This window comes from Dipodomys merriami, unplaced genomic scaffold (assembly GCF_024711535.1).
Source record: "Dipodomys merriami isolate MVZ:Mamm:240054 unplaced genomic scaffold, mDipMer1.0.p SCAF_1, whole genome shotgun sequence".
NCBI lineage: Eukaryota > Metazoa > Chordata > Mammalia > Rodentia > Heteromyidae > Dipodomys > Dipodomys merriami.
In genome coordinates, this window is record NW_027202270.1 from 2340992 (window position 1) to 2365401 (window position 24410).

Consider the following 24410-nt stretch of genomic DNA (forward strand, 5'->3'; position numbering starts at 1 on the left):
TCGAGGTGTGCGGAGCTCCGATGTGTCCAGGCATTCCCGCACCAGGGAAACTGAGGGACAGGCCATCCCGGTGGCTCAGAGCACCGAGGAAGGTTCACAGGAAAGAGATCCCGGGGGTCGGGGGTGAGCAGGGCTGGGATGGCCAGCTGCCCAGTGTGGGGCCAGTGGTGTCAGGGCCTCCTCGGGTCCTAGGGCTCCTGTCCTCACTGGTGAAGGAATTCTGATTCCAGGTCACTGCTCAGAGAAGAAAACCGGGCTGAGGAGCGCTGGTCTTGCCCGGCTGGCCTGGCCCCCAAGTGGCTGGGGAAGGAAAGGAAGACAAAACTCAGCCCTGCCCAGAGCCCCGCGGGGAAGGCCACTGCCGGCCCTTACTCTCCAAAGTGGAACATCTCCGCCTCCTTCTCCTTCCAGAAGGCGAAGCTCCGGTCGATGTAGCCACAGATGTCCTCATTGTTGAAGCTGCCCTGCTGGGCACCAGACCGCAGCCGCGGGGCCGCGGGCCCAGGAAGGGCCGCCGGGGCCAGGGGCCTGAGCGGGCTCAGTCCCAATTTCCGGCCAGGCTCCGTGTCCCAAGCGGGACCCTGGCTGGTGCCAAAGAAGCGAGCTTTGATGTCCTCGAAGCCGTCCGTCCAGGCCCGGCGGCCGGAGGCCACCTCGTCGGTCACGGCCTTGTGGAAGGTGCGCACGGCCTCCCAGCCGTGGGCCCCCAGGTGCTCGAAGACCTCGAAGCAGAGCAGGTGGCGCATCTTGCGTTCCTCGGCCGGGAGGTCGCACTCCAGCAGCTGGAAGTAGCCCAGCATGAAGAGGTCCAGCGAGAGGCTGCCGTAGGGCACGGGGGCCCCGTCCACGTGGGGCAGGAACTGCTCGGGGGACAGAGGGCCCCGGGGACGCCGGCTCAGCCGCCGCAGCTGCCGAGCTGGCACGTGGGCCATGATGGCCTTCCAGTTGCCCAGCAGGTGGGTGATGATGCCCCGCTGCTGCCACAGGTGGCTGAGCCGGGGCCCCTCGCTGGGCAGAGGGGGCGGCTCGGGGCTCCTGGCAGCCTCCTGCCCCCTGCTCCTGGTGCGGTGCACCTCCAGGGTCCGGCAGGCGGCCGTCTTGAGGGCGGGCGTGTAGGCCGACTTCTTCCAGTGGCTGAGGAAGAGCGTGATGATGCGCTCCTTGCGCAGGCTGGCCAGGTCCGAGCCCGGCCCCGCCCCTTCCGACGGGGCCTCTTCGCAGCTGATGCCCGAGTCGCTGGCTTCCTCCGTGTCACCTGGTGCAGGCTCCCCTCCAACCGGGCCACCACGGGGCTGTGGGGCCACCGGCCAGCAGCCTCTCGGGCACGGCCTGGGCTGGGCCCCTGCCTCACCGGGGCCCAGATTCAGAGCACAGGGCAGGCCCGGGGCCAACTCGAAGTTGCCACGTAGCGTTCGCACACTCACCCCGCATTCCTGGATCTCCCGCTGTGCGTCGCTCCGGGGGGGACCGGCCGGGGCCCCCCTGCAGGTGTCCAGAGGCCCCGGGGCGGCTGCCTTCCCCTCGCTCTGCCCCAGCCCGTTCACCCCTGTCAGCAGCAGGGACAAGCTGCGTACCAGGCGGGCGATGTGGCTGCACCAGAACGGCAGGGGCTGCCCGCCGGGCCCCGTTTTCTCTGCGCCCGCCAGCCCCTCGGGCTCCGCGGCCGGGGCCGGGGCTTCCTCATCCTCGGGCCCTGGGGGCCGCGGCAGGAAGCGGCTGTTGACCGTGATCCTCACCAGGGGCTCGGGCAGCAGCGCCTGCAGCTCGGCCGCCAGCCGGCCCAGCTCGCTCTCGTACTCCTCGCAGCGGCGCCGCAGCTGCAGGTCTGCGATCTGCTTCTCCAGGTACACCAGGTCGTCCTCTGTCAGCAGCTCCCCGAAGGGGCCGAGGATGGCCCGGTGGGCCTGGGAATAGCGCCAGGCGGCCGGCTCCCCGGGTCCTGGGCCGCCGCCGTCATCCTGGGCACAGGGAGGACAGGGTTGGCTGGGCCACGGCCCACTGAGCCTCACGCAGGAGGAAGCATTGCCCTGCCGAGCGTGAGCTCCCTGCGGACCCCAGCCTGCACCCCAGCTGGCCCTGACCTGGCCCTGGAGGGTAAACCAGGGCTACAGATTTGACCTGGGTTTTCCCAGAGCTGCTCTGCTGACGGTTCTAGAAGCTTAGCCTAGTGGCCTCCAGCTTGTCAGAACACGTTCTGGATCTAAAGACACATTGTTCAAGTGCACTTAAAGGAGTTAAAATGTGGAGCAGGGAAGGTGGCTCAGTGGTAGAGCGCTTGCCTTGCATGCATGAAGCCCTGGGTTCGATTCCTCAGTACTACATAAGCAGAAAAAGTTGGAAGTGTCTCTGTGGCTCAGATGGTTGAGCCTTGAGCAAAATAGGCTCAGGGACAGTGCCCCCACCCTGAGTTCAAACCCCAGGACTGGCAAAAAAAAAAAAAAAAAAAGTTAAAATTTGAGTCTGGAGGAGCACGTTTCCCTCTGCTTCCTCCTCCCAGAGCCTCTCCCGCCCCAAAGGATCCTGCAGTCCCTGTCTGGGTGGCGGCCCAAGACTCTGCCTTACAGTCCCTGGGCCGTGTTGGCCTGCAAGAGCTGCCCGGCCCACACCAGCCGACCACAGCCAACGCCCCAGTCACCCAGCCTGCCCACCTCCATTTCCCAGAGTTCTCAGCTCACTCTGACAGGCTGGGACAGCAGACCCACACGACCAAGGGCCGTAGTGTGCGGTGCCATCAGTTGCCCATGTCTAGAAGCAGGTGTGGCTGGGGCCAGGGTGGAGTCAGGTCCTTACTGTTGTTGGGTTTTAACCACATTAGCTGCTGGTGTAGGCCTCTAGGGTCAACTTCTAGAATACTGCCACACGGCAGCCGAGGGATCCTGTTAAACCCCAGGTCAAATCACAGCTGCTTTTCTGCTCAGATTCCACTGGCTCCTTTGACACCCCCCTGGCCCTGAAATAGCCGCCCTTTCTTCTGTGCTTCACTCGGGCCACCGACAGCTCCCACTGCATAGCTCGCTCGGAGCGGGCACTGCACCTCTGCACCTCTGGACCTGTGCACTTGCGATTGGCTCTGCCTGGCGCATGCCTGGGTCCAACCCTCACAGGGCTCCTCACTCTCTTCCCTCTCAGTTGGTCTGTCCCTGCCCAGGGCACTGCCCAGCACAGGGCCAGCCAGCAGCCCACCAAGTCAGAGAGCAGGCTAGCCCGCCCAGCTCAGAACCGCTGACCCTGGTCGGCCCCTCCAGTGGCAGAAGCAGAAGCTGAGGCCACAGGGCTCAGGGCCTGGCCCGGGGCACTACCTCTTCCACTTCCTCTTCCTGGAGCTGCCTCCCACCCACCCTCCACCCGGGCCCCGCCCCTGCCCGGCACACCTGGGCCTCGGGATCCAGAAGGGGGCCTGTGCCCAGGCGGGCCTGCAGTTTCCGCACCATCACCTGACGCTTCCACTCCGGGATGGGCCGGCCGAGTTCATCCTGCGTGGGCACCAGCCCGTCCAGGTCTCCCGAGGGCAGCATGTCCAGCTGCAGGGCAGCGAGGCCCTCTGGGGCCTCCCCTGCCGCCATCTCTGCCCCCTGTACAGAGCAGGAGGAGACCCAGCAAGATCAGCATCTGGTGTGCAAACAGGACGTTCCCTGGACGAGGGTAGCAAGGGTCACAGACAGCCCCGCCACCTCCCTGGCCCCCGGTCCCTCCAGGGTAAGGACCCATCCGTGTGGTCCAGATGCATGTGGGAGGAGGCACCGTCTCCTCAAGGCTGGGCAGCGTGTGCCATGTAGAAGGGCAAAAACGGCACGGCTGGACTCCAAGCTCTGGCCACCAGCCAGTACTGCAGGACTGCTCAGAACCTTTCTGACCCTGGGGTCCCTCTCTGAGGCAAGTACCAAGTGGCACTTCTCAAACTCATATGAGGTCCACTTTGTGAACTGGGAAAGCGGGGCTGGACAGAGGAGCAGGCCTCCTCTGGAGGGCCCAGTGCTGGCTGGCCCAGGAGGAGTGGGCACCAGGCCTGCCTGCCCATGGACAGCTACTTCTCTGTGCTGGGTGCAGTTTCCAAGGGGGACATGGAGAGTCCCTGGGTTCAGGACCAGGGTGAAGGCCTGGTGCTGGAACTCTCGGGGTGACGGAGAAGGGCCACACGTTTTCTGCGATGGCTTCTGAATTTCCCATCCCCTCAGAACCAGAGGTGCCACGGCTGCCCTGGCGAGACCCGGAGTCTGTCCTAGAGGAGAGGCCTCGCTGGGGGTGGGGGGACCGTGGCCTGGACCCACTAAGATCACATGGGGCTGGCTGGGCTTTGGGATTGGCTAGGGGCAGGGAGGCTGAGAGACGCACCTCGGCGGTGGCTGGAGTGCTGGTGGTGGCCCCTGGGGAGGCTGTGCTGGCTGGTGGCTCCCTTGGGCCAGGCTGGCCGGGCCAGGCTGGGCTGAGAGTCACGGCTGCTGGCAAGAAGGGGAGCTGGAGTCAGAGGGTGGCACAGGAAGGGCAGAGGCCGAGATGCCCAGCCTCAGCCTCAGAGCCCTTAACCTTACGGAGCCCTGGAAGGCACCCTGGCCTTGGAGCGGCTGGGGCTCTGCAGACACCACCTTCCCCAAGCTTCTCGCTGGCATCGGTGGGGCCTGGGCCAGGCCTGGCCACCTGTCAGCCTGCATTCTACTCCCTGCCCCCCACTGGGCCTGCAGCTGGACAGAGGCCTAAGGCTGAGGGACCTGTGGCGGCCACACCAGACCCCAATGTTGTCCCTGCACCGACCTTAAAACCCCCACTGCACCAACACACACAGCAGTGCCACAGCCCAAGAGAAACAGGTATACACTATGACCTGGGCACACACACACACACACACACGCACGCTCACACACTCACACAAAGACACATACACACACACACACACACGCTCACACACTCACACAAAGACACATACACACACACACACACGCTCACACACTCACACAAAGACACACACACACACACGCATGCTCACACACTCACACAAAGACACATACACACACACACACACGCTCACACACTCACACAAAGACACATACACATGCAGCATCTAGATACACAGTGGCATACACACACACAAGCACACATGCCTGCAGACACACAAACATACAGAATATACAGAGACACACAGAGACACACACACAAACAGGCCAGACACACACAGAGCACACACAGAGAAACACATGTGTAGGTATACACAGACCACATGTATATACATATAGTCCATACACATACCTGCACACATGTACACATAGACAAAACCCCAAAGAGAGACTGACATGCATGCACATGTACCTGCAGACACAGAGACACACGTGCACATGTACCTGCAGACACAGAGACACACGTGCGCATGTACCTGCAGACACAGAGACACACGTGCGCATGTACCTGCAGACACAGAGACACACGTGCGCATGTACCTGCAGACACAGAGACACACGTGCGCATGTACCTGCAGACACAGAGACACACGTGCGCATGTACCTGCAGACACAGAGACACACGTGCGCATGTACCTGCAGACACACATATAGGCAATGCACTCCCCATGATCACTTAGCTGCCATGTGTCCCGTGCAGAGGCAAAACCCCACTGCACGTGGCATGTGCTACTTCTCAGGCCACCCTGTTTCAGTTTGGTAAGTGCTGGTCACTGGTCTCTAGTGAGTGGCTGCCACAGGCAAATGGCTTTGCTGTCCCCTGCTAATGACTCACAGCAGCTGGGACCCACTCAGCCTGCCCATTCCCTTCAAGACAAGTCACTGTGGTGCAGTGCTTTAAAAAGCAACCAAGTGTCAGGCACCAGTGGTCACACCTGTCATCCTAGCTACTCAGAAGGCAGAGATCTGAGGACCATGGTTCGAAGCCAGCCCAGGCAGGAAAAGTCTGAGACTCTTAACTCCAATCAAAGATCAAAAAGCTGAAAGTAGAGCTGTGGCGCTAGCCTTGACAAAAGCTCAAAGGCAGAGATCCTGAGTTTACGCTCCAGACCCAGAAGCAAATGAAGTAAAAGTCCTTAAACAGCAACCAAGCTGACAAAAGAAGGTGGGAAGAAGTGGCAGCGGTGGCAGCCCCTCAGGAGGCCCCCACACCAGTCCACACCAGTCCACACCAGTCCACACCAGTCCACACCAGTTCTGTGCAGGCCAGTCCTGCGCAAGCCCGAGCACTCACGTGGGGGGCTCCCGAGCTGCGAGCCCCCTCTTCCTCCATCCTCCACAGAGAGTCTTGCTGCAGACAGTGGAGGGGGTGGGAAGGGTGGCGGTGGGGGTGTCATCAGGATCGGCACCTAGTGGGGGGGAGGGGACGGGCCTGGTCAGCAGAGGCCCAGGTAGACCTGACTGGGGCCTATCCCAGTTTTTCCAGGTGGGCATGAGGTGGGGGGGCATGAGGCGTGGGGTACCCACGCCTGCCTGCAACCCCCAGCCCTGGTCCAAGGCCTGGCTGCTTTGTCCGGAGCCTGGCCTAGGAGTCGAGCTGTCCTGCCCCTGTCCCTCCCACGAGGGTGCCCAGACTGGTGGGCCTGCCCACCCTCTCAGAAGAGAAGGGCCTGACTGGTCACAGGGAGAACTCAGTCCACCCGGAACTTTCCACAGCCCTCTAAGTGTGGCTGTGACGATACCTTAGGCAGAGATGCCTTGCCTAGGATCTACCAGAGGATCTCTCCCCATGCCCTGCTGCCGCTGGGTGCCAGGCCAAGACCAGGCCTGGCTTGGGAGTGAGCCCTTTCCCAACCGCCTCCAGCAGGGCCGCTGAGGCCAGCTTGCGGGGCCGGGAGGTGCTGGGCTGGCCGGCAGGCAGAGGGGCAGGCCCAGGCATGGCCTTGGTCACCTCTACAGACTTTGGCCACTGTCTGTGGGAAGCCAGAAAGAGCCCTTGACTCCAAATGCTGCCCTGCTCAGTCTTGCCACCTGACCAAGAGAAGCCCAGGCTCCTGTCCCTGGCGACCCAGCGGCAGGGCTGGGCCTGCTCTGCCTCCCTGACTTCTCCAGGTCCTCAAGTCAGGGGAGAGGCCACTTGACCCCCATCTCCAACCATGGATGCCCGGCTCTGGAGGGCCAGCACAATCTTGATGCCCATCTGCTGCCCTGCCTCCAGCTCCCTCGAAGTGTCCCCCAACCATCAGACTGGAGTCTCTCAGCAGGGGGACCCTAGAAGACCGTAGGACTGGGTCAGGGATCTGGGTCCGGTACTGGGGCAGCCCTGGCCCCAGCTCAAACCAGCGCCGATGCAAGATGTACGGCGCGAGGCCACCGAACGAATCATGAGCTGGGGCTGGGGCTGGGGCTGAAGCTCATACTCGCATCTGCCTTCGAGGTTACTCTCTGCATGGGTCCTGACTGCGACTCCGCCCGCACTGCCCGCACCCCCGGCCTCGGCGCCCACCTGCCCCCCCCACCCACAACTCAGCCCACCAGGTCCCAGGGAAGGGCACGCCGCCGGAACCCCCATCTGCCTGGCCCCACGCACCTTCTTCCAGGGATCCGCAGCGGCCCAGAGGCCCCAGCCCTGGGCCTCCGTCCAGACTCGGCCTAGGAGACCGTCAGAAGCCGGCCCTAGGCAGCGCAGTGCAGGGAGCCGCGGCCATGCCGGGGTGTCAGGGGCTGTGGGCGCTGCGGCCCCCAGGAGCGGCAGGTGTCACATTAATATTTGAAGGCCGAGGTGTCGGGTGGCCAGGCGGGCCGGGGCTGCACAGGCGATCCCTTACCACAGATCCACAGCCCTCCCCCACACGGGGGCCACGGTGGACCCTTGGGTCCAGCTCCACGCCCCTCAAGAAGAGACCAACCCGATGAACCCCCCGTCCACAGTCCAGCCAGCACTCCAGTGGGGTCACTGAGGCTCGGAGAGGGGTGCAGAGCTTCTGCACAGTCCTGCATGTGGATAGGAGAGTTGGATCAGGGTTCTGCTGAGCCCAGCGGCCTTGGCTTTGGCAGCCCAAGGCCCTCGGTGGTCTCCTGCATGCAGGGTGCCAGAGCGGCAGGGGTAGTGCCGCGGGTCTGCGTGTTCCCACCACGAGGGCAAAGCCTGCACACTGCCCTGGGCCCCCGCAAGGATGCGTGCAGGGCAGCCCAAGAGACTGCAGCGGGCCTGCTTGCTACTTGCTCTAAAACAGGGTCCCGGACTTCTGCTCTTTGGCTGAGACACAAGTCCACGGGGTCCAGCCACTTGGACACCAATTGTATTGCCTGGGACTGGGGAGACAAGGGTCCTGCTGGGGTCTCAGGCCCCTCCCCCCGACTGAAGCCTCTCACCACCTCACCCGCGGGGAAGCGCGGCCTGGCTAGGCCAGCAGTGCTCACCTCCGGATGGCAGGACAGCAGAGGCAGGAGTTGGCCCGAGCTGGGGAAATGGTCTCTTAGTGTGGTCCTTGCAGCCTGGAGACTCAGACCACTCTTGGGGCCTTGGCTTAAACCCCACTCTACTCCCCACTGAGAAGCCACAGAGCCGCCATGCCCCATCCGTGAGGCCCCATGCCCCCATCCGTGAGCCTCCATGTCCCCGTCTGTGAGCCTCCATGTCCCCGTCTGTGAACTGGCTGCTGAGGTGTGGAGCTGCTGGGAGCTGCTGGCCAGGCCTGCCCCATCACCACGCACCTGCCCCTCGATGGTCCTCAGGATGGGCAGGAGGGCCAGTGTCAGTCCATCTTTGGATCTTCACAGCTGCCCAGCAAACCTGCCTGCGTCCCGGCCCGGGCCCCGTGAGTCTGGGGTCCCCCTGGCCGCAGGCCTGCCACCTCAGGCCTTGTTTTTGGTGAGATTTGAGCATCGCCGGCCTGCCATGCATTATACATCCAGGGCGGCCGTGCGAGCCGGGTTACAGCCTGTAATGCCACCCGGGCGAGAAAATCATGACCTGAAGCTGGGTCTGGACACCGTCCCCGAGGCTGAGATTGGATTACTGGCCGGACAGCCTGGCCCTACCGCTCCCCAGACAGGACGCGGTCCAGGGAAGCCCCTTGCTCTTCTCTGGGCTCCATCTTCCCACCTGCCCAGGGCAGAGCCCGGCTCCTTCCCCTTGGGGAGGGGACGAGCCCGCGTGAGACTGCCACCACCGAGCTTGCGGGACAGGCTCTCCAGTCCTGAACCTTGACAGGGAGCCGAGGCTCAGCGTCGCGCAGCACGTCAGCCCAGGGGTCCAGCAGGCACAATTCCATCCCGCAGGAGTGAGTACACACGTGGGTGAGCTCGCGGGCCGGTGCTGGGGCCTGTCCTGCGTGCACAGAGGCCTACGGGATGCCCAGGCAGCGCAGCCATCAGCCAGCGAGGGGGAGGGGAGCAGGGTCTGCTTTGGGGGTCCTTGGGAGGTGGCCCAGCCCCTCACCTTGCAGAGGGAGGGGCAAGATTGGCCTTTGGGGGTGTACGTGGGCCCCATGCTAGGGAGCTGAAGCCCCCCAGACCCGTCACAGGGGGACAGTGAAGGGGCCTCCCACGGGCCCCCTCCCCGGCCCCCGCAGGGCAGGGTTCAGCACTGACAGGCTCTGCCCCCTCCCACCCCAGCAGTCCCAGTCCCGGGGCAGCTCAGGCTGTGGCAGCAGGGGCAAATGGCGGATGTCCCCACCTCCTCCAGGGGACAGGGAGACGGGTGCCGGCCACCTATGTGTATCGCGTTTCCATCAATATTGCAGCAGGCTGGGCTGTGCGCACTGCCCTGCCGGCCCGCACCTGCCGGCCCGCACCCTGCGCCCCGCGCCCCGCGCCCCGCCCTGTGAGCAGAGGCGGAGGTCTGGGCAGGGGGCAACTCCAGGCAGAGCCCAGTACCCCTGGTGGTTGCTGTGCAGGTCTAACGGAGATGACACGGGGGCCGGGGTGCAGTCCAAACCCTGAGGTCCGGATGGCTGTGAACCACGTGCCGCTGTGAGCCAAGGCCAAGGGCCAGGGCTTGCAGGGCTGGGTGGGCGCCTGGATGTGGGCAGGAAGGGCTGCAGAGAGCAGGAAGTGGAGGCCTGATGTCACGGTTGGGTGGGGGGACCGGACGCCATCAGGCGGGTGGAAAGTTGTCACCTGGCATCGTAGTGACCCCGAGGAGACAACCAGTACCAGAACCCCAGGAAGCCTGGGCTGGGCTGGCTCCCCTCAGCCTGGGGGTGTCTGGACGCCTCCCCCAGAGGAAGGGCAAGGCACGGCAGAGGCTGGCTAGATGGCCTCCTGTGACAGTGCGAGGCTGTGACAGGCCTGTGGCAGGGACTGTGGATCCTCCCCATCCCCCAACCCCATCTCCATCCAGGTGGGGCCTGAGCCGGGAGGACGCGGGAGTTTGGCAGCCCGTGACCCCGGGTGCGGGGCCTGTGACAGGCAGCCCATCTAGAAACCAGCTTCTGCCCAGGAAGAAAGATCGTTCACCAGACAACAACCACAGTAACTGAAAGGAATTCGCTCCTCCTTGACCAGCCCGGGCTCGGGTCCCCGGGCCTTGGGAGCCGTCTGAGCTGCAGCAGGCCCGGCGCAGGGTTAAGGTGGCGTCAGGGTGGGACTCTTGGCTATGACTGCGTGAGGGCCGCACGGCGGGGATGTCACTTGGCATACAGACTGCCGGGCTGGGCTGGTTGGGTGCTGTCACCACCTTGGACTGGACAGGACGTGGGGACCGTGCAGGGCTGCGGAAGCACTGGCTGTGTCACCAAACTGCTGGTGTGGCCCTTTCCAGCCAGCCCCTCTGCCCTCCTCTCTCTGACCTCCTCTCTTCTGCCTTCCTCTCCTCTGCCCCCCACCCCAGTCCCCTGCTTTCCGCTGCCCCCCTCTCCTCTGTCCGCCGGCACCTGCCCATCTGCTCCTCTGTGGACTCTCCCTGCTTCATTGGCTCATTCACACTTGCCCAGCTGTGCCTACTGCTGAGGGGAGCGTAGCAGAGCAGCAAGACCCCTGTCCCTGCAGTGTGGAAATGGGCAGGAGACGTGGGGAAACAGAGGCCAGGCAGTGAGTGGCAGGGTGCTTCCGGGTGCTTAGATAAGCTCACCACGCGGGCCCAGGCCTGGTCCCACCTGAATACCACAAGCCTCACATGATGCTCTGAGTCACACGCATGGCGTCTTCCTGGACCAGGTTTCAGCCGGGGCCCAGTTATAGCCTCTCTCCAGCCCTGCGCCTCCAGCCTGCCCCAGCCTCCTCCCTGGCCCCGCCCCAGCCTCCTCCCTGGCCCCGCCCCAGCCTCCTCCCTGGCCCCGCCCCAGCCTCCTCTCTGGCCCCGCCCCAGCCTCCTCTCTGGCCCCGCCCCAGCCTCCTCTCTGGCCCCGCCCCAGCCTCCTCTCTGGCCCCGCCCCAGCCTCCTCCCTGACCCCGCCCCAGCCTCCTCCCTGGCCCCGCCCCAGCCTCCTCCCTGGCCCCGCCCCAGCCTCCTCCCTGGCCCCGCCCCAGCCTCCTCCCTGGCCCCGCCCCAGAGCACTGGCCAGTTGTGGCACTGCATGGTCCTGCCCAGGCCCTCGCCCCTGACAGCACTTCAGTGCGAGATGGGTGCAGCAAACACTGCAGCTCACTGGGCGGCCGTGGGGTGTTGGCTGAGCCTGGGTCCACCCCCAGAATGACAGAGCCTGGGTCCACCCCCAGAATGACAGAGCCTGGGTCCACCCCCAGAATGACAGAGCCTGGGTCCACCCCCAGAATGACAGAGCCTGGGTCCACCCCCAGGATGACAGAGCCTGGGTCCACCCCCAGAATGACAGAGCCTGGGTCCACCCCCAGAATGACAGAGCCTGGGTCCACCCCCAGAATGACAGAGCCTGGGTCCACCCCCAGGATGACAGAGCCTGGGTCCACCCCCAGGATGACAGAGCCTGGGTCCACCCCCAGGATGACAGAGCCTGGGTCCACCCCCAGGATGACAGAGCCTGGGTCCACCCCCAGGATGACAGAGCCTGGGTCCACCCCCAGGATGACAGAGCCTGGGTCCACCCCCAGGATGACAGAGCCTGGGTCCACCCCCAGGATGACAGAGCCTGGGTCCACCCCCAGAATGACAGAGCCCCTAAGGCCTTACTGGCTGGGCCATCCCCCGCAGGTACTGGGCACAGTCCTGGTGTCCATGGTACTCCGCCAGGTCGGCCGCCGTGTACCCGTCTTCATCCCGCAGGGAGGGGTCCACGCGGTGGGAGAGCAGCGTCTGGCAGCACTGTGGGGAGGGAGAGGCGCCGTCACTCCTGCAGCTCAGTGCCCAAGCAGGCGCTTCCCTGGCTCAGCAGCACGGGTGGAAACAGGCTGCCTGAACGAGGGGAGGGACTTGCATCTGGGCCACGGGAACCGAAGACCTGCCCGGGGCCCCCAGGTCTCACCCTACCGCTGCCCCGGCTTACAAGGGAACCAAGGCTTAGAAGTGGGCCACAGAGTGTCCTGTTTGGAGGGACGGGTGTGCGGGTGTGTCCTGGGTGTGCGGGTGCCAGGGCCCTGGCAGGATGGCAGCAGGTGGCACCACCCGAAGCCCCAGGCGTCACCGGCAGCCTGGGTTTCATTTGTGTGATTCCCCCTTGGCATGGAGCACCATTTCCCTGGGGGAGGAGGGTGGGCACTGAGGCAGCCCGAGGGACCAGACTCAAGCCTTGCGGGTCAGGGAGGTGCCGCCCTAGGAGGGTCAGCTCTCTCAGCGGCCTCACCCGAGCCCCAGGCCACAGCTACTCGAGGTGTGGGCCCTGGGACTCCTAGTGTAGTTCAAGGCAGAAGGACACCAGGCTGAGGGCCAAGCCTGAGGCCCAGGCAGCTTTGGACGACAGGCAAACCTGAGCATGGCTGTGCCCCAAGGAAGTCTTATTTACTGAGCCGGAGATGATAACTTTAGATGACTCTTGTGTGTCATGAATTATTCATCGGCTTTATTTTTTCTCTAGTGGTTTAAAGATGTGAGAACACAGCCAGGCAGGATGGTGGGTGTCTGTCACCAAAGTACCTGGAAAGAGGAATGAGGACCTGGAAGTCAAGGTTAGGGTGGGAGTTGTGGCTCAAGTAGTAGCAAGCACAAGACCCCTGGTTCAAACCTCAGTACTGCCAAAAAGAACCCAGGGCTCAAGGCTGGCCTGGGTTACACAGTGACACCCTGTCTGAAAAATAACAAACAAAAACTAACACAATTAATATCACCAGCACACAAGCACACGCATGTATACACACACACACACACACAGACGCACACACATATGCTCCTCCATATACCAGAAAAGTAAGTAAATAAAAGTATGAGAACTACTTTTCAACCTGTGGGGCTATAGGAGATGGCCCGTTCCCAGCCCAGTGGAGGCCATGGATTGTGTCTCCCACATGTGACTGGTAGATCAGGTCAAGCCTCCAACTACACCTATAGGTCGTTTTCAGTTATAATGTTTGTCCTCTAATCAATAAAAATCTGCAATACAAGGAAATAAAAGAGTGAGAAATAGGCTTACTCCACAAAGACAAGAAATGACAGACTGTAAAACCACTGTACCTATGACATTCAAAGAAATAAAATCCAAACTTGAAAATGTAGGTGTGAAATTATAGACCGAGGTGATATCAGCTGAGCACAAAGCCTCAAGCCTGTTCTCCCAGCCACCTTTGGGAGGCTGGGGTCGGAAGGATTTTGGTTCCATGCCTGTCCAGGCAGAGCAGTCTGAGTCTCTACCTCCACAGAAGAAGCGGGGCATGAGGGGATGTACTTGTCATCCTACAATGATGGGAAGTCTAAAATAGGCAGATTGTGGCCCAGGTATGCACCCAGGCAGTAATCGAGCAAGGTTATTTTGAAGCATATTTAAAAACTAACCAGAACAAAAAAGAGCTTGAAGCCGTGGCTCAGCAGTCGAGTGCTTGCTTAGCGAGCAAATGTGGAGCTCTGAGTTAAAACCCACCATATTTGCCGACAGTTAGTAGGGAAAACTGGTCAGAAGAAGCAACCCAGATACAGCAGAAAGAGCCAAAAAGATGAAGACAAGGAAGCGGGCAATTCCTGCTGTGGTTTGGAGGCAGGCCTGGCGGGAGGAAGTGAGGTCACCGGGCATGTCCTTAGAGGGGACCCTGGGACCCTGGCGCCGTCCACCTGTGCTTCCCAGGCACCCTGAGGGAGCCGAGCTGACGGACACTGTGGTGAACCGGGCTCAGCACCATGTACTCCGCTGTGATGTGCTGAGTGGCTAGGCCCAAAGCCACAAGAGCGAACAACCATGGACCACAAGCTCAGAGGAGAATGAAAATAAACCTTTCCTCCCTGTAAGCTGCGACAATCTCATGTGCTTCACCGCAGTGAGGGAGGTAGAGTAGAGTAAGGGCTGACATACATACACTACGAATGCCAGAAGCGAGGGTAGCCGAGGGGGAGCACAGGGTAGCTCAGGATAATGGCTGAGAATCTTCAAAAAGTAGTCAGCAAACACCAAAGCACAAACCCAAGAATTCCAGGGAACCCCATGTTGGATAAACACAGAGCAGCCAGCAGAGGCCAGAAGACAATGAATAACTATGCATGTGTGCATGTGCGTGTGTGTGTGTGTGTGTGTGTGTGCGTGTGTGTGCATGCGTGTGTGTGTGTGTGTGTGTGTGTGTGTGTGTGTGTGTGTGTGTGTGTGTGGTGTCTCCTGGGGCTTGAACTCAGAGCCTGGGCACTGTCCCTGAGCTTTTTCATTCAAAGCTGTTACTGTACTATTTGAGTTACACTTCCACTTGTGGCTTTTTGGTGTTAGTTGGAGATAAGAGTCTCACAGACTTTTCTGCTGGTGCTGGCTTTGCATTGCGATCCTCAGCTCTGAGACTTCTGAGTAACTAGGATTACAGGTGCCTGGCCCCAATGCGATTTTCAAAGCACTAAAGAGTGATTGGAAATGCCCAGGCTGCATTCCATTCCCAGCAGACGTTCTTCAGCACTGAAGATAGACAAGGGTACAGGGAGGAACGGAGTAGGGCGGTGACTTTCCAGCAGCTGCCTGCAGGAGTCTTGGGAGAGTGAGCCACTTGGAAAGCCTGAGCTGCAAGAAGGAGGGAGGAAGAAGAAAGTGGGACCTTTGTGGCTAAAGTGTTCTATTCACAAACAATTGAACACGGCCTGGCCCAGGCCTACAAGACCCGCCTCTGCCCTGCCCACCTGTGCTCTCCCCACAGCCTCCATGCTCTTTCTGGAAAAAGCCAAAGCCCCAAGGGGGACTGTGGGACCACTGTGTCCCCGTGTCCGGGCGTGTCTGAGTGGGATGTCCGTGAGGCCTTCGGTGAGCCTCGCTCTCACCAGACCCTAGTGCAGACAGACTCTCAGGGCATCTCCACTGCACAGGTTTATGAACCAGGAGGTGAGCACAGGGAAGGAAAGTACGTTCCCAGAAGTCATAGACAGGAAGCAGCCCCGCGTAGCCCACACCCCTGGCTTCTGGACCTGTGCCCTCCGTGGCGCTCTGCCCCAGGGGGCTCAGGATCCCTGAGGATCGCAGTGCTGGGAAGACCCCAGTGCCGTCCTAACAGGGCCTTGGGGGGTGGCAGTATTGCCCATGCACAGACTTGGGAGTGTAACAGGTCAGATGGCCCACAGGGAACTGCAGAGGGGGGCAGAGAAGCAGGCCAACAGACCTGGAGTTCTGTTGGGTTCTGTCTACCACCATTGAGCTGCCAGCTCTGCGGGCGTGTGAAGCCTTCCCTGTGCAGGGCCTGTGTCACAGGAAGGCGAGAGAGTAGGCCCGGAGGGCGGAGGTGGCTGTGACCAATGACCTGTGTCTCTCTGCCCCACTGAGAAGCCAGCATTCCTTATCAGTGCCACACAGTCACTTCGGATTACTAGCTCCTCATTAATTGATGAGCTCAACAGCAATCTTTGCCACAGCTCACTTGTAGTTGAATCATGATTACAAGCAGCTTTTGTAGTGACCCCTCAAATACCGTAGAAGAGTCACTGCAGATTCAACCACCAGAACGGAAAGCTCAAATATCAGCTTAGCATTACCACCGGAGACACTGTTTTCAAAGAGCTGAATGAAACAAAATGCTATTTTCTCTCAATATACACAATAGAACATTAAACACACACACACACACACACACACACACACACACACACACACACACACACACACACACACACACACACAGAGCTGTTAATCCTTGAATTAGAAAGGCAGAGAAATGCTGTTGAATTGGAACCACACATCTAGCAGGGCCCTGGTAAGTCATGCTTGTAATCCTAGCTACTCAGGAGGCTAAGATGTGAGGATTGCAAAAGGCAGCCCACGCAGGTAAGACTGGAGACTCTTACCTCCAATTAACCACCAAAAAGCCAGAAATGGAGCTGTGGCTCAAGTGGTAGTATGCTAGCCTTGAGAAAAAAGCTTAGAGACCACACCCAGGCCCTCAGTTCAAGCCCCACGACTGGCACACACACAATAAAGATCCTAAAAGGTAGATGAAAGCCTGAGGCTACACTTCTATTACCTACACACAAAACCGCCAAAAACATTCCCTCTGCAGTTATGAATGTCTGCCAGGAGATAAGGAAAGGAAAGGCAGACAACACAAATTAGAAATGATGGATGGAAGGGCAAAACAAGCGCCTAAATATCAGTAACTATACCAGCTATTGCAATAGAAAGAGGTCAGAACAATGGAATATATTTGATCTGACTGTGTGTCACTAGCAGAGATGTAGGTATTAAACATTTAAAGATTTAAATATAAGGGTTCAAAGGGCAGCAAGTTAAAGATGGAATAAGATTTACTATGCCACTAAGCAATGGGAAGGATCTGCAGCACTACAGATCTACAGAACCACAGGTCTACAGTACTACAGGCCCACAACACTACAGGTCTACAGAATCACAGGTCTACAGTATCACAGGTCTATAGAAACACAGGTCTACAGAAACACAGGTGTGCATTACCTCAGGTCTAGAGCTCTACAGGACTATAAAACCTCAGATGTGCAGTACTGTAGGTCTACAGAACCACAGGTCTGCAGCACTTTGTGATACTACAGGTTTATGGTACTACAGGTCGATAGAAATACAGATCTGCAGTAACACTTCATTAGGGTGGAACACATACAACAATGCAGGTTCACAGGGACACACAGGAACCCAGTCACCTCCAAACATCAGCACCCTGACTCAGCAGTCTGGATAAAACATAAAAATCTGTACATGTCACATACATGTGATTGAATGTGAACACAGCTGACAGACACATACAAAACAACCCACAGACTCTAGTCTTTTCACAGACATGCTAAATATTTACAAAACAACGTCCACATGCACGTTTACAAAGTAGCTAATGACAGAGATCAAATGGTTGGAATTATTAGAGAATATTTTCTGGCCACAGTGTAATCCAAGAGAAATCAGTAACAGACTTAATTTCTGAACCATCATGTTTAAAAATTAATAAGCACCTTCAAGTAAGTCGAAGGGGCAAGGAAGAATAAAGACCAGAAAATTAGAAACTATTTTAGCTGATGAATTACAAAACCCTAGGACACACAGCTTAGCAGTCAAGGAACACGGAAACAAGCCAGAAATGAGCAGGGAAAACACCCCTCTCAAAAACTCAACAAAGGCTGGGTACTGGTGGCTTATGTCTGTAATCCTACTCAGGAGGATGTGATCTGAGGATCACAGTTCAAAGCCAGCCCAAGCAAGAAAGCCCACAAGACTCTTATTTCCAATTAATCAGCAAGAAGCCAAAAGTGGAGCTGTAGCTCAAGTGGGAAGATGCAGCCTTGAGCAAAAAGCCCAGAGACAGCACCTAGGCCCTGAGTTCAAGCCTTAGGACTGGTGTGTGCGTGTGTGCACATGTGTACGTGCACACACGCACACACATGAATATGGAGTTCAAGTACTAAACAAAATGTTAGCAACTCAACTGCATATAAAAAGCTACCAGGATCGAGCTGCATTTATTCTGAGCATGCAATGCTGGCTTAACACCGAAGTGATCAGCTCAGGTCCAGCTGTTCTACCTTGGATGTACATCCAGGGTACAGAGCAGCACCACTGACAACAGCCACGAGGTGGAAGCACCAGGTGCCCACTAAGAGATGAACGATGAAGAGGAAAGCAGCCACACGATGAACTATTGCTCCGTCTTAAATCCTCACCTAGACTACCTCACAGCCTTGAGGATGCTGTGCTAAATGAAAGAATAAAGACTGTGCCCTCCATCCTATTGGGGTACCTGGAGTCTTGGAATTCAGGGGGACAGGCAGTCGACCTGGTTGCCAGGGGGTGGGGATGGAGAATGGGGCATGGGAGAGCGGGAAGGGAGCACAGCAGTATGGATGTCCCTCGCCCAGCTGAATGGCGTAGCAAGGAGATGGCAAGTGTTATATGCTCTGAGCGACAGTTACAGTGCTTGGGTAATTACACCCAAGGCAGTACAGCAAGGCACGAACGGAAGCCATTTCAGCTCCTTCAGAGACTATGGCAGCACCAACTGTGTGCTTGTTTTGTCTTGGGTCTTTGAGACAGGGTCTCTTTAGGCGGCCCAGGTTGGTGTGGAAAGTGCGATCTCCCGCCTCAGCCCTCCCAGTGCTGGGGCTATAGGTGTGCACCACCATGCCTGGCTGGAGTTTTGTTTTTAAAATGTGGAAACAGCTGTTGCCACCAAGAGGCGCCTGAGCAGACCTGGACACTGTGCTGTGTCCTGGCTGGGCTCCTGGACAGACAGACACGAAGGAAAGATAGGCCATCTGGAGGAAGGCAGGATTTTGTTTATAACATCCACGGATGGGGGTCCCGGGTAGTGCACTGCAGTCTCCGTTTCTTAGCATCCTGAACCTGTTCTAAACTGCTTGAAATAAGGATCTATGTTAAACAGCAGGAGGGGAGCACATGTTCCCACATTTCTTGGAGGAGTGGAGGGAGATTTCACAGATGCACACATGAGGGCCTGGCCGCCGTCAGGTGTCCGACTGGATACTAGTTAATTCTCAGGAATTATCGTGGGTTGTTTTGTAGGTGTGATCATGGTTTGCGGTGTGATTTTAAAGAAGTACATGCCTCCCAGGAAGAGGTTTGCTAAAATATTTATGGATCAGATAATGTGAGGTCTCTGATTTCCCTCAGATAACTGGGTTTTATTTTTGGGGGGAGTGCTAGTTGTTGGGGATGAAGCCAGGACTTGTTGCCTTAAGGTCGCCCCAGCCCTTGGTTCACTCAACCAGTGGGGGCGGGGAGCTTCTGTGCGCTCTGGAGTCGGTAATGACAGGACTGAATGACAGAGCCCCTCCCTGCCTGCCCTGGGGCCTGGGTTGCGGGTTATCTTCATGCTGGGAGCTAGGGGATCCTCCCGAGTGTTGCGCTTGTGCAAAGATTTGGCTTCTGAGGGACAACTTTGTGCCTGGGCCACCTTTTCAGGAGGAGCCGAGCCCCTCTTGCCACCAACGGCCTGGCCTGTCGGGGCCATGCCTGAGGCACACAGGAGCGGCCCTGTCCCCTGCCACACCCCTGGACCCCTTCTCCTCCCAGGGCAGGTTTGCCATCACCCCCACCTCCAACCCTGTCTGGAGGGATATAAATTCTTAATTTCAAGCAGTTTAGAATATAGATTTATAGAAAAGTGGACAAGCCTCCCCCATAATTCACTTATGACCAAGACCTGATCATACTTCCTTCTAGAGCTGGAGCGTGGCAGGTGGAGAGGAGGCCCGATGGAGAGGCTGCTGGGGGCGGGAGGTCAGGCCCTCCAGCCGCTGATGTGGGCGGAGCCAGGGTCTCCCTGTTGCCCCCGGCTGTGCAGGGCTCTGGGACTGCTCCTTGGGTGCCATCCCTTTACCTGACACCGCTGAGATTTGAGCACCTGGAGCCGCAGCCACTGTGGGTTTGTGCTGAGCACAGTGTCCTCAGGCCACCCCTCCACGGTGCCTGGGACGGGCCTGGCCTGGACCAGGAGCCGCGGGCAGTGTCCATCATCTCTCAGCCTCTCTGCTGGGCTGAGGCAGCTGCGGCTGCAGGGCTTTGGGAACCATGGAAGCCACACCGTGGCCGTGAATGGGTCCATGTAGGCACTGGGTGGGGCGGGGGCGGGGCCGGGCTCCTGGGGCGGGGCCGGCCCTGGTGAGGCTGCGCAGTGGTCCCAGCTGCCTATCGCTTTCACCTGCTGAGCATCAAGCCACCGCAGCAGACAGCACCCCTGCCCAAGCCGAGCTCACAGGTTGTTTTCGGGACAGGTGCATGAGTTGGAGGGGATTTGGATTCTAGCAAAGTGGCTGGGCCACTCACAGCACAGCCCTGTGGCTGAGGAGTCACCACGCCACGTCCCGAGCACAGGAGGTGTGACACTTGGTGCTGCCTTCTGACCTTGAGCACATGCCCGGCCCACGGTGCCTCAGTTTACCCATGAGTGAAAGGGGAGAAGTAATGCGTCTTGTACAGGGTTGCCTTGAAGGCTCAACAGCACACTTCAGGAGGAAGTGCTCAGCTTGGGGCACGCTCCTGACGGTGTAAGGGCCCCCAGCCCAACAGCCCTGAGGCGGCGTACCTCCATCTGCCCATTCTCTGCTGCGTCGTGGAGGGGGGTCCCACCCCACGAGTCTCTCATGATGGGGGCACCCAGCAGCAGCAGCCGGTCCAGAATGGGGGTGTGGCCACCCCGGGCGGCGAAGTGCAGAGCCGTGGCCCCCTCGTTATCCCGAGCAGTGAGGCTGATGTCGGTGAACGTGGCCTGGAAAGGGGGAGCGGACAGCTGGTCTGCACAGGCCGCCTCGCCCAGGGAGAAGCCCGGGGACTCTGAGCACAGTGGGATTGTCTTCAGGGAAGTGGCCCCATCCCTGGGGAGCCGAGGGCCACCGCGGTTCGGTCCCCTGCGTCCTGTGACAAGGACGGCTAGCACGAGCCCAGTTGCTTTTAGCTGGAGATGCCACGGACCCAAATCTCAACCCACATAACTGCCATGTGCGGCCTTGGGGCCTTGGGGCCCTGCTTTGTGCAGCCGCCTCCTGACCATCCTGAGCTCTCCCCTCTCCCCGCCTCACACCCCATCGCTCATCACCAGTGGACCCTCGGGACCCCGGTGAGCCCCACCCCAAGCCCGTCTTCCGTTGTGGAAGGGGAAGTACCCCCTGGCTCTGGCCTCTCAGTTCTCATGGCTTCCTCTGCAGAAGAGGTGAAGTGACTTGTCCAGGACTCTGAGGACATGTCTGGAGTGGCCAGGGCCAGGCTCGGGCCACGGGGCACTGGTCACAGAGCACCTGGGGTCGCAAAGCCTGAGAGTGTCCACCAGACTCTTGGGAAAGACCAGGGGGGCCTCGCTGCTGTGGGCTCTGTGGTCAGGGTCTAGCGCAGCCGTTCTGAGCGACCCAGCGCCCGGCGGCACCCAGGCCCGCTGTCCACAGAGCTTTGACCCCCAGTGCATGCCCCCCCGGGGAGTCCTTACCAGCCAGACCACCAGTGAGTAGTGGCCGCGGGCCGCGGCCGCGTGCAGCGCACTCATGCCGTCCAGGGCGCGCAGGCACACATCGGCACCGCAGTCCTTCACCAGGAACTGTGCCAGGTGCAGGTGGCCCTCCTGGCAGGCCAAGTAGAGCGGGGAGGCCCCACTGCGGGTCCGCTGGTTCACGCCGCTGCAGGGGGAGAGCGTCAGCGGGCTGGTGCCCACATCCATGCCAGCGGGGCTGGCCTGGCAAGCCACCGCTCTGTCCTCTGTCTGCCGCTGGCCCCGTGTGCCCGCCGTCCCCCATGACCAGCGTGGGGAGGGCAGCCTCCCACCCGAGGATGGCTCATCGGGACTTCACGCCTGACCTTTGAGCATTATACACTGTTTCCCAACTCCTTCCAGCTGCTGTCCAGGGCTTTGGAGCCCGCACAGGGGGCTCCTTTCCTTTGCCTGGGCTCAGGTATCCCACATAGATTATTGGAGGGTCATAATCTTGCCCCCATGGGGACACAGAGCTGACCCTTGCCAGGGCCCCCAGGGTCTCGGAGTCCCTCTGCTGCTCTCCAGGTGCCCTGAGCTGCCGGGGGAGGCAGAGCCCCAGCCCGCTGTGCCCGGCTCGCCCAGGCGCCCGGAGGGTAGGAACCCAGAGTGAGCGGCAGGGTGTCCTTGGGCCCAGGGGCTGACCGAGCCCCTGCCCCCCCTCACCCCACCTGCTTGTCACCCTCTGGCTTCAGACCCACTGGGCCACCTGCAGCCACGCACCTGGGCTCCCTGGCCCTTCTCAGCGCACCTTCCCCGGGTCCAGGGCCCTGAGGAGAGGGCCACGCTCTCACCTGCTGTGGGCCGCGGTCAGCAGCTTCAGACAGGTCAGGTCCCCGCTGACGGCGGCGTGGTGCAGCGGCAGCGCCCCCTCCTGCGTCTCCAGCGTGGCCACGTGGCCCTCCCGCAGCAGCCACTCCACCACCGCGGGGTGTGCGAAGCGCGCGGCCAGGTGCAGCGGCGACACGCCAGTCGCGTCTTGGTCCTGCACAGAGCAGCAGGGCGGGGAGCTGGTGGCAGGCTGGCCAGCCCGGTGGGACCGGGCCCGCATGGCCAGAGCCAGCTGCCCGAGGCTGCTCTCCATGGTGGGCCGGGCACCGTGCCAGAGAAGAGGTGGGCCCAGCCAGGCCCCGGTCTTAGGCATCCACATCCTGGGGCCCCTCCCCGCCCCAAGGCCCAGTCCCCCTCCCACTCAGCCAAGCCACTGTGGCCTCCTGCTCGGCCCTCAGCGGGAAAGGCCAGGGGGCACATCTCTGCAGGTGACAGCTCCCGCCTGGGGAGCGCTGCCTGAGGGCGCTGTGCGTGGACAGGTGGGCGCTGGCGCAGGCCCAGGCGCAGGTGCTGTGACGGCCTGTGGGGCCCCGGCCACCGTGCCTGCCCTGTGCTCCGCGAGCGAGGCCAGCGCCGTGGCCCAGGGCCTCCTCCGCCCTCCTCCCATCACACAGGAGACGCACAGAGGTCACAGTTGCCTACATCAGCTAAGAGCGCACTTCTTTTTGGACCATGTCACCCAGGGGCTTTCTCTTGCTGGATGTGTGCACGGGGGAGCTGGGCACACCGGACGGGACGGGCACTGACGCTCATTTGCCCCACAGCCCACCTGTGCCATCGGGGCCCCAGCTCTGAGCGGAGTCCCTCTGCACCTCTGCATTGCTGGGCCCTTTGGGAAAGAGGCCCTGTGGACCACCTCTGACCAGAAACACTGGTGAGACCGCACTGGGAAGGCTGGCAAGTTCAGGCTGAGGGAGGGAAGTGGAGGAGCCAAAACGGTTCCCCGGCCTCAGCCTGGTGGGCATGCAAACCAAGCCAAATGGTGTCAACACAGTTTGGAATCCACACAGACCTTGGTGCTGTTTGGGTATAGGGAAGGGCAGGAGGCAGAGGTACCTGAGGAAAACACAGCCTGGAGCCACGAGGCTGGGGCCAGACGTGGGCCTGCCCTCCCTTGTTCCGCCCTGGCTGCCCCGTTCCTGCTCACCTGCAGCCCGCAGCCCCCGTCTCGGACCAGCCAGCGCAGCTCAGCCAGGTTGCCCGTGGCGGCAGCGTCGTGCACTGGTGTGGCCCCATTGTGGGCCTGCTGGTTGCTGGGCAGCTTGGCTCGCTCCACCAGGAACTTGACACAGTCCAGGTGGCCGGCTCGGGTGGCATGGTGCACCAGGCCAGCCCCCAGGGCATCGGTGATGCCCGGGCCCAGGGCACCGGCCTCCAGCAGCCGCTCCAAGGTGGCCACGTCCCCATCCCTGGAGGCCACCAGTGCCTGCCGCTCCTCCATCCTCTGGCACTGGCTCTTGGTGGAGGCTGTGCAGAGGCTGACAGGGCTTCCTGTTTCAGGCGTGGACGCGGCAGCCATCTCTGGTTACCCGATAACAGTGCGCAGGGCAGATGGGAGGCAGTCACGGGGCGGCGGGGGCGGGGGGTGGGGGACAGGTCTTGGGGATCGGCTCTACCCACGCCACTCCTGGGGGGGTTAGGTGCCTGGGCTGTGGAGTATGGAATGGGTAAGTCTTGGGAAAGGACCGCTGTGAGCCGGCAGGCCGGAACCGGCCAGCTCACGAGAGGCTGGCTGGCCCAGGCTGTCTTCAACTGGAAACTCCTCTTCCCGGCAGTGTCTCTCTGTCACCTGTAGAGCCAGGTGAGGGCAAGCCGTACCATGTTCTCATTCTCGGCCTGGGCCGGGTCTCTGCCACCTGGAGGGCTGTAGATCTAGACAGCACAGGCTCCTGAGCCCGCATGGCCGGCCCTGTGTAGGCACAGCCCCAAGGGGCACAGGAAGTCTTCTCCTCTGTTCTCACAAATGAATGGATCCACTCATGGTATGATTGGAAGAACTTGTTCTGTTAGGGTCAAAATGTCAGCTGGCATCACCCACAGGGAGGCCTCAGCCCCGGGAGGCCTGCTGGCCCCGGGGGACTAGCCATCTGCATCTGGCTCTTGGCTGCCCGCACACCGGGCACTGGCTGTGTCCAGGTTGCTGGACAGGGGGCCTTCAAGGTGAGCCTGAGGGTGTCAGGTGTAGCCCCTTTAGCCAGCCATGGCATCTTTCCAGATTGTTCTCTTTGCTGT

At 60.5% G+C, this 24410-nt stretch overlaps 1 protein-coding gene across 1 annotated transcript; it reads right to left on the reverse strand.

Moving 5' to 3' along the window:
• Window positions 1–368: 368 nt before the first annotated feature.
• Window positions 369–23619, reverse strand: Espnl (espin like). Its single transcript, XM_070019948.1, has 9 exons — window positions 23326–23619; window positions 22142–22332; window positions 21309–21495; window positions 20415–20597; window positions 11983–12114; window positions 6184–6298; window positions 4333–4436; window positions 3372–3572; window positions 369–1958 (listed from the first exon to the last, which is right to left on the reverse strand). Exons 1-9 carry the CDS (start codon window positions 23617–23619, stop codon window positions 369–371), a joined length of 2997 nt encoding a protein of 998 aa, XP_069876049.1.
• Between the last annotated feature and the right edge of the window lie 791 nt (window positions 23620–24410).